Genomic DNA, 10,255 nt, shown 5'->3' with positions numbered 1-10,255 from the left:
CATACAGGTTGGGCATGATAAAGGAAGTTTTATAGTACAGTCATGATATCGTTACTGTTTATATTTGTACAGAGTATCAGCATGTTTGGCTACAAGTTGTTTATGAAAAGTTATCTTCATAACTTCAACTCGAGAGAAAAATTAATGGACGAATTTTTGCTGTCATATTAAGATAGCGAATGATCCTATGTCACTTGTGAATGGCTTTGCATATCCGAGATGCTTCACATTTCAGTTTAGCAGATCTTTTGCTGTTCCCTCTGATAATGAAAGGACTTTTCAGATGATCGTAATGGAACCGCTGAAGAAGTTTAATGATACAGGACACTTTACCATTTGAACAGTTTTGCTTTTCTATAATACAGTGAAAACTCTGGTAAGTTGCCATAATTTATGAGTAATTATATATCATAAACCCCAAAGTTAAATGTAGTAAGTTAATTAGTGATGAAGAATGGAAAAAAATGTAATAAGCTTGTTACTGAGAATACATAATGGAATTCATTTTCTCAATAATTGGTTAATGTATAACTTACAGTAATACATCATGAGCAGTCACCACAGTTACACAAATAAATTGGATACTGAAAAAGGTAAGTTGAATTCATATCTCAGTAGTTCTCTTGGTCACAAGACCTCCATTTTGTACATTATGAAAATGAGAATATACTGTTCTTTATCCCATATTTCCTGGGGCCCTTAAATAACTCTTGGCCCTGGGGCTGTATCCCCTCCCTCTCCCCACCTGCTCCCTTTCTTGACAAGCCTGTCAATAGTGTATGAAAATGATCTAATTGATGCCATTATTCTAGCATGTAATGTAGGCTGGGCTAGGTAACCCTTGTATGAAAGTATTGTTAGTCTAGGTTAAGTTTTTAATTTAAAAGCAACATTGGTTTCTCTAGTTCATCATTGTTACACTGGATACAAACAGACAAAATAGTTCAAGACTTGTCAAATATATTTATGCAAGAGGGATTATAATGCAAATGCAAGCACCTGCTTTTTAAGTTATCCTCTTGTTGTGTTAACTTTCAGACCAGAGGTTCCACAGAGCTGCATAGAGACAAGATGCCCAGCTTTCATACCTCTGTGGTACGGTACTGTGCCTACACACTACTGGGCGCCAGCATCCCATGTTTCATCGTCTACGTTCTCTACCCATCCATCGCCAACGACCTCAGCTACCTGTCGCACCATTTTAGGCTTCAGTCTCACCGTAAAAAGAAAAGACAAGCTAAGTTCACCGTTTTGGATAGGTTTGAAGAACTTGCAGTGAAGAAGCAAGGAAGTCAAATATTCTTGCTTTATGAGAACCAACAGTACACATACTCAGATGTCAACAGACAAGCCAACAGAATTACAAATTATTTGGTCGGAAACGGAGTGAAAACGAGGGATGTGGTCTGTCTGTTAATGTACAACGAGCCTGGCTTTGTCTGGGCATGGCTGGGTATCATTAAATGCGGTGCCACTGCAGCATTTCTCAACACGCACATCAGAGGCAAATCTCTATTACATTGTATCAAGATCACTTCAGCCAATAAAATCATCTGTGGATGTGGTAAGTTAATCAAGAACTTTATAGGGCTTTTATAAAACAGCTTCTCTATTAAATAGAACACAAATAAATCTGCTAAATGTAATATGTTTTCTTATCAATTATTTTTGTTGATATTGTAAGCACACTAAGCAGGATTAAAGATTCTCATTGAAACATCAAATATATCAAAGTATAAAAAGTAAGGTTTATTAATTTGGCTGTTATTTTACACTAAGGTTACACACAGTTTGTGGTCCCTAAGGATATGAAGACCAAGTCATTTATTTTTTTCGACATCAGAGGGTCAAAGGTCATTGATATTTTCTTTCTTTCCTCAGATGAAGAACTTGTAGAAACTCTGAAGGAGATTAAAGTCGACCTCGATGACCTAGGAATCGAGATCTACGTAATGGGGGTCTCGGACAAACCTCTTCCAGAAGACTTCAAAGATCTTACTAAGCTGTCTCTTAACTCTTCAGATGAAAACAATCTGCTTTCAGTGAGAGAAAAGGATGAGTTTTGGACAGTGCCTTGTGTTTACATGTACACATCTGGAACCACAGGTACTGGAGAGCAGCATGTAGATCAACCCTTAAATATTCCAACAAACAAAACAAAAACAAATACAAAAAAAAGTTAATTGTTTTGGTAGAAAAAAATCCCGCTTGACTATGTATTACATCATGACTTAAATATTCCTAAACTATGTGTTAGACTTTTATTATCAGCATATTAATTCATAATGTTATACCTTTTCAAGTTACATTAACTTGTTAGAGGGAACCGTTCTGTAATTTATATTAGTCTCCGTTGCCTGTATATGGTAAAATGTCCACCACCACAAAAAAAAATATCCAATTGGACTGTCCTAATAAACTTACAACCATATTTCAAGACTTGGTTGAAATAACAAGGTCAAATAACAAAACTACATGTTCTTGTTGATAAACTTTGCACTCTGATAGTTAACAGGCGATTCATAAACTTTGTGGGTCCACGTTTGGTCTTTATTTCCCTCTTAATATTTAGTGACTATGTGTATATTTTAATTTATTCTACGTCTGTTCATCTTTTTACATTTTTCCAAATCGACCTTAGTAACCTCTTTGGGATCATATTTTTTTCTAATTTTGCTGTGGCTGATGCTTTGGCTTTCACCGCAGTAATAGGTCATAATTTCCAACGACCTGCTATCATTTTAACATCGCAGGACTTCCCAAAGCTGTGAAACTGAGTCATCGTCGTATGGTGAACGCTTCAACTCAGATGTCTTTTTACGACATGGGACCTGACGACATTCTGTACATATGCCTTCCGCTTTATCACGCGTCCGCTTTTTCGGTCGGTCTTACAAATGTTATCAATGCAGGTTAGTCTGATACTGATATTTTACTCTGTAGTAGTATAGACATTCAATGTCCATGTATCTCCCTAGAGTTCAATATCAAAACACAGTGATTGGAGCTGGTCTCATCAATATTATCAATGCAGGTTAGTGTGATACTGTAATTTAGCTCTATAGTAGTCAACATTCAATGTTCATGTATCTCTGTAGTAGTAGACATTCAATGTCCATGGGTCTGTAGATACATATTGTATCTCCCTAGAGTTCAATATCAAAACACAGTGATTGGAGCTGGTCTCATCAATATTATCAATGCAGGTTAGTGTGATACTGTAATTTAGCTCTATAGTAGTCAACATTCAATGTTCATGTATCTCTGTAGTAGTAGACATTCAATGTCCATGGGTCTGTAGATACATATTGTATCTCCCTAGAGTTCAATATCAAAACACAGTGATTGGAGCTGGTCTCATCAATATTATCAATGCAGGTTAGTGTGATACTGTAATTTAGCTCTATAGTAGTCAACATTCAATGTTCATGTATCTCTGTAGTAGTAGACATTCAATGTCCATGGGTCTGTAAATACATATTGTATCTCCCTAGAGTTCAATATCAAAACACAGTGATTGGAGCTGGTCTCATCAATATTATCAATGCAGGTTAGTGTGATACTGTAATTTAGCTCTATAGTAGTCAACATTCAATGTTCATATATCTCTGTAGTAGTAGACATTCAATGTCCATGGGTCTGTAGATACATATTGTATCTCCCTAGAGTTCAATATCCAAACACAGTGATTGGAGCTGGTCTCTCCAATATTATAAATTTAATTTAATCTGATAGTTTTGCTCTTTAGTATTAGATATTCAAAGTTATTCAACCATTATTGATGCAGTTCTGTCTAATAGACTTAGTTTAGTAAAGTATAAGAGACAGTCATGCCAACTTTATATTAAAGTGCATTCGATGCATTATGAAGACAAGCTTGTAACTGCAGTCCAACCAGCTACTTTAAGCTCCTACAGTATATCTTTGATATCACCAAATATTGTCATGAATTTGTCAAATTAGGATGATTCTCTGAAATTCTCCTCTCAGGTGGATCGGCAGCCATACGTAAGAGATTCTCGGTGAGAGAATTCTGGCGTGACGTTCGTCAATACAGAGTGACCGTCATCCAGTACATAGGAGAGACGGCTCGCTATCTCGTCCAAGCTCCACGTAGCGACGAAGATGGAGTGTATCCACACGGAGGTATCAGGTTTGCGGTCGGGAACGGCCTCCCGGCAGATATATGGGAGGAATTCCAGACGCGGTTTAACATCAAGTACATCTGTGAATTCTTTGCTGCCTCGGATGGTAATTTCATGTCCATAAATTACGATGGAAAGGTGGGAACCGCAGGGCGTTACACACCATTGTTAAAGGTATAGATAAACAAATAAGTGATTTGTTCTCAATATAGTTACTTCAAAAGTAGGCGATCATCGTTACATTAAGACGATGTTTGCAAAAACTTTCCTGGGAAAGTGAAGCTTTCTTAACAGCCCTTTGCAGTGTTTGACCAGAGGCCAACCGTTCCACAGATAACACACTGTACATAGGAGCCCTCTGCTTTATCATATCTGTGCATGATATGTTTCTGACAGAACATGAGGTCACTTTAACTAATGTAGATGATTGTGGGTGGAAATTGTTGCCAAACAGTGATATTATGTTAATTTCAAAAAAATAGGTATGCATACAATTGCATAAATATGGAATAATGCATAGTAAACTAGTTTTGTTTGGCTGAAAAAAGTGATTCAATCTGGTGGTGGACAACCCACTACTGTTTTCGTTATTTTAGAAACCATCTGTACTCAAGGATCATTTTACGCACAAAAATTCATTTTCATAAGTTATTGAATCTGGTGGTGGACAGCCCACTACTGTTTTAGTTATAGCACTGTTTTAACACTGTATAGACTACTATCAGTGCAGGTTATATTTCTATACCACTTTTGATTTTTGAGAAATGACCTTTACATAGCTGAAATAAATAAACTTAAGTGAACTATATAACAATATAGTCTAATTACATAGACCAATAAGTCAGTTCCTCAAATGCAGACTCAAGGGGTCAAAGAAGACTTTTTATGGCCTCAAATGACATGGTGTACAACATTTTGGAATTATATGAAATTATACGATCTCAAATGCTGTCCATGAATGTGCATTTGAAGTATGAAATTAAAAGAACATTGGTTTTGGTTGAGTTTATTAGAAATTAGAGCACAATGGATAAACATTGAAAGGCCTTGACTCAGGAGCCCAAGTCATCGGATTTAGCCTTAAAGGAGTATTCCAGAAATTTGACATAGTTTAGATGTGAATATCTTGAAAACTGTAATAACTATAGAAAGGTTATTAGGATTCTAAATTTTCCTGCTTTTCCTTGGAAAATGAAATATGAAGACTATAATCCTGCCAGAAGTTCATCCTTAAAACCATCCACAATTGAAGTTGCTTATATAGTTTTGTTTTTGGTTCTCTACGCAGCTATTTTTGATAGACTTACGAATTATTGAGTGTGACCTAGAAACTGCAGAACCGAAACGAGATCCAGATGGATTGTGTATCACATGTCCAAGAGGTAATTGTACAAGATAAAATTTTATCTACCATTTGTGTGCAATCAATATTCTTGTATTTATACTGTGTTTATTTTTTTTTGGTCAAAATATTGTAACAGATGTAGAAATCATTGATTGACACTTGTGATATGAAAATGTATGAAAAGTAAAGAGTAGAAATATATTTTACGTTCTTCAGAATTCTGTTAAGTTTTCAGGATGATGAGATTAAATGGGTTATTTCTTGCCAACAACCACAACTCTATAAAAGATAGTGCTTCCATCATTATTGATGTTATGATTTTCAAAGTTTCATTCTCGAAGTAAGAATTAACCTTTGAACTCTCTGTCAGGTCAAGCGGGATTACTTGCCTCTCAGATCACTGACCGAACACCCTTTGACGGCTACATAGGCGACAGAACGGTCACCGAGAGTAAGATCATCAGGAATGTCGTAAAGAAAGGGGATGCTTACTTCAACACCGGAGACCTGATGAATATTGATGAAGATGGATATTTGTACTTTAAAGATCGTCTTGGCAACACATTCAGGTAAACATGAAATGTGCAACACATGGGATATATTCCCTTTGTGAATGTTAACTTTTAATTCACAACCCCTGATATGGTTTGACTCAAAACTATCGATTTGAGCTGAAGAAGGACTCGAGGTCATTAGGTGTCTTCGTTAGTTCCCATACACTATCTGGATTCAAGTTCAATGAAATGAGAAAGCCAGGACAGAGGATGCAATTCCACCCCATAACAACCCCAAAACCCTCACCCTCTCCCGCACTCCCTAGCTGGAGAGGGTGCAATGGACTTGCAATCTGTGTTTTCAAGTTCTAGCCCTGACCAGATCATTTCGGTGTCATCCTTGGGTAAGGAGCTTAACCTCCATCGCCTCTATTCACCAATAGGGGTGGGGGGGGGGGGGGATGAGGACCATCAAGGTAACTTTTAAATATAGTTACCTGTGCTGGTTTGTGGCTATCTGTACCCTATCGGAAGTACCCCCAGGGACATCTAGATGTGGCGCACTGTAGTGTCCCAGGATGGTCAGTTTGAATTTTACACACTATGGTGTGTGAATGTGTGACAAATACCAATGACTGAGGGTTAGCTGTTGTAATGTTGTGTTAGAAGGACTTGTATTAACTTTATACTAACCTGTAATCATTCAACTTTCTTTTCTTTTTTCTTACCTGATTTAGACAGTTTTAAACTTTGTTCCTTTGTTTATAGGGGTTGTCATTAAATTGAGGCTATTGAATACTATGGACACATGAAGACCCTTCCATGTATCCCATTCTTTATAGTAAAAAGTATCTGGCTATTTAATAGTAAGTTCTTTGTAGGGCTAACTATTGCTTTAAATGATTGGTCAAAGAAAAAGATTTTTGAGGTTTTCAGTAATCACGATCAACCTTCATGCATAGTAACTGAATGATCTAGTTTAAGAAAAGAATTATTTATTGCTGTCAGATTTCCAGTTTATTCATCTCTCTGTATTTGTACATGGAATCATTAGATGGAAAGGAGAAAATGTGGCTACAACTGAAGTGGAACTAAGTCTGTTGGAAAGCCCAGAAGTTGAATCTGCTAATGTGTATGGTGTCAAGATTGAAGGTGAGTCCTGAATTCAGTCCACTCTCTCTTCCTTTAGTACGATATCAGTGTTTTGATCGACGTCGGTCAAAAATGTCAAAGTTGTTTTTGCGATGTAATGTACTTATATAAAGTACAGGTGACCGTATGGTTTTATCAGGAATTCCGGGGGAAAGGATTTTGATGTTGACCTTGATGTTGACATGAAGGGATAGTATTTACACTCTTCATTTTATGGGAACCGTGGTATTTGAAGATCTTAATGTTTGGTGGTGCTATGTTTCAAGGATGATGGTCTGGTGCCAACGTTTCTGTAATGCATTCTCTAGAAACTAATTTTTTCTTTCAAAGTTACATTATACTGCTATAGATGCAATTGAAAGTTAAATCTTTGTAGAATAAGGATAGGTTCACACTATACAGTTGAACCTTCTGTACAATATACAGTAGATAATTGTGTTGAAATTTCACAAGTTTGACCGTAGTTTTCCTCTTTTATCAACTGCTTTGTCATCATTCCGTTAAGTGTAAGTCGCCTCTCTCACTCATTTCCAGGAAAAGATGGCAGAGCAGGGATGGCATCTCTGATTCTTCGTAACAACGCTACCTTAGACTGTCCTGCCTTGTACAAGCACATCACTGAACGGTTACCTAGTTACGCTTGCCCAAAGTTCGTTCGCATTAAAGATACCTTGGAGGTGACAGGTACCTTTAAACTCCGTAAAGTTAATCTAGTCAAGGAGGGCTTCGACCCGAGGACTATTACCGGTCCTTTGTACTACATGAACGATACAGAGAAAACTTACTCACCTCTTGATGAAGAAGCGTATAACAACATTCATTCTGGGATCATAAAATTGTAACAGCGGACTCCCATGCATCTCAAATGTTCTTGTATTTGATATGGTTAATCATCAACACCTACTGACATAAATATTCCCATACTCTCTCCCTCTTCTCCCCTCACTTGGTTTCACTCCCTCCCTCCCCCTCCCTCCCTCTATTCCCTGACCCTTTCTCACCTTATCTGTCCTTGCCTTCCTCTATCCGCCTTCCCTCCCCTCTCCTCCCTTCACCTCCCCTCTCCTCTCCTCCCCTTCCCCTCCCTCCCTCACTTTGATAGAAAAAGACAAAAGTATTAGTACTATTTCAACATGGTGCAAGCCTCTGCAGTACATACATCTCTAACCATATCAATTCTCAATTCAATATCTCCATTTTTTTAGAAATTTCTTCTTTTTTGTTTTGTTCTACTAATAGAGTTTCTATCTTGTACGCCATTGGCTGAACTCATCAGTTCCATTCATTACATACTAAGAACAGACTTAAGCATTGTTGGAGTCTATTTGTTTTGTTTGTGTTTTTTTTTTTTTCTGTCTTTGTTTCTTCTTTAACCCTTAATTTGTATTAAGGTCCAATTACTGAAACATTCCAGCAGTATTATTCAACCTGTATAGTATTGTTTAATCCAGATACTAGTCATTTAACTTTAACCTACAAAGTAGTAATGTGCCAGTTCACATCATATCGTATAATACATTCGATCTACACCTCTCTGTATTTCCAATGTAACATCTTCTACCGCAAAGAAACTCAAACTAGTTCAAACTCACTCATTTCTTGCTTTTATTAGGTCATAAAGTAGATTGTCTCCAATTTAAGCAAGATAAGGAAAATGGTTAAAAAAAAAAATTAAGAGAAGGAAAATTGATAACAAGTCTCAAAAGTACTTTCCTGGAAGTTCTGATCTTCCAAATCAATTCCCAGATCTCAAGTGTAAGTAAAAAATGGTTCGAGGGTATTTGCAAAATTGTTTGTTAAGCTTGCACATGGATGACAATTATTTGCAAATAACAGAATATTTTGGGAAAATATGGATAACCTTCATTAGCTCAAAATAAATTTTACTTTATCCCTAAAAATATCAGCCATTTTGCTAGCAGTATAGTTTTTATATTAAATATACTTTAGGGTCTAGTCTATAATTTTGGACAAAATACACTGGGTAGATTGACCGAATTATTGTTATTTTCATCAGATAAATCAGGCTAAAAATAGTATATCTGATTGCACATTCAAATTACACTTTCTCAAAGAATTCTTTTCAAATTTTATATTTCATTCATATTTTCTCTACTGATAGCCTAACAAAAGAGAAAAATATCAGGTTTTATATAGTGCTTTCGATTTTTCCAAATTTTTATTTTCACTTTGAATATATATTAAATGGAATACTCCTTTAAGTATTGATCAATGATGACATCAGTGACTCAAACCAGGGAGTTGTAAACAACTCCTTGCTCAGACCAAAGCATATTTATTAACATTAATCCATTGTTTGCTATATGTTCTTCCAAACTTCATGTTAACAGCAAAGTCCATGGAAGATATCATGCAGACATAAACTTGATCTGGACAAATATGTGATACAGGCACAGAAAGCTGTGTCTCATTTATCAATCTTTGTATCATTCTAAAAAGTTGACCTTATGAACTGTGTATTAGACTAGGTAGTCCAGCTGTTTCAACTAATTTAGTCAGCGTTGATAAAGTCACAGCAGTTTATTAATTATTAAAATAAATTCTCTGCCTAATATCTTAATTTATAAATACATTTGAAACTTCATCAATAAGAATTGTACAGTAACCTGGTGATTTTGGAAAGCAATTTTAAACTTCATTATTATGTTCATGAAAGTCAATTTAATGCCTTACTAATTTCAGAATTGCCTTTCTTTTACCAATAATTCAGGAATATTGTGGTAAATATAATGGATTTATATGACGATGTAAGAAAATGCTTAAGAAAGTATTTGTTTCATTTGCTCTGTTCAGTCTGCTGATTATTAATATTATTATTATTTTTTTTTGGGGGGGGAGGGGCTTGTTATTTGGAAATGTTTTGCATGTTTGTCAGATCAAATAAGTTGTGTAAGGGGGGAAGGGGGTGGGTCTTACATGGCTATGATCATGTATTTCATAATAAATGATGCATGGCTTTTTCAAAGTGAATCAGTGAATATTATCCAGAAATATATGCTACTACGGGTTCCCCCCCCCCTTTCCCATCTCAAACTTGCATTGAAACACTTAACCACCAATCTAGCATTGATCATTATTAACTTAGTGCATTTGACACT

General features: G+C 36.1%; 1 protein-coding gene across 2 annotated transcripts; it reads left to right on the top strand.

Moving 5' to 3' along the window:
• The first annotated feature begins 91 nt into the window (after positions 1-91).
• On the top strand, positions 92-10,183 carry LOC139979234 (long-chain fatty acid transport protein 6-like). Of its 2 annotated transcripts, none has more exons than XM_071990001.1 (9): positions 92-376; positions 1,039-1,564; positions 1,888-2,106; positions 2,754-2,912; positions 3,991-4,319; positions 5,434-5,527; positions 5,861-6,059; positions 7,039-7,136; positions 7,671-10,183. In XM_071990001.1, the coding sequence occupies exons 2-9, from the start codon at positions 1,072-1,074 to the stop codon at positions 7,976-7,978; spliced, it is 1,899 nt and encodes a 632-aa protein (XP_071846102.1). In that variant the 5' UTR covers positions 92-376; positions 1,039-1,071; the 3' UTR covers positions 7,979-10,183. The 2 variants fall into 2 exon arrangements, with proteins under 2 accessions (XP_071846102.1, XP_071846101.1); XM_071990000.1 differs by having other exon boundaries at positions 96-376; positions 1,882-2,106.
• Positions 10,184-10,255: the final 72 nt, after the last annotated feature.

This window comes from Apostichopus japonicus, chromosome 13 (genome assembly GCF_037975245.1).
Source record: "Apostichopus japonicus isolate 1M-3 chromosome 13, ASM3797524v1, whole genome shotgun sequence".
Classification (NCBI taxonomy): Eukaryota; Metazoa; Echinodermata; class Holothuroidea; order Aspidochirotida; family Stichopodidae; genus Apostichopus; species Apostichopus japonicus.
Note: the sequence above shows the minus strand (reverse complement) of the source record. Positions and strands in the feature narration are given on the sequence as shown.

Excerpts from the sequence above, each read along its gene's own strand:
- LOC139979234 (XM_071990000.1), top strand. The coding sequence starts at position 1,072 with ATGCCCAGCTTTCATACCTCTGTGGTACGGTACTGTGCCTACACACTA. Across the intron at positions 2,107-2,753 it reads GTACACATCTGGAACCACAG|GACTTCCCAAAGCTGTGAAA; the intron begins GTACTGGAGAGC and ends TTAACATCGCAG. Across the intron at positions 7,137-7,670 it reads GTATGGTGTCAAGATTGAAG|GAAAAGATGGCAGAGCAGGG; the intron begins GTGAGTCCTGAA and ends ACTCATTTCCAG.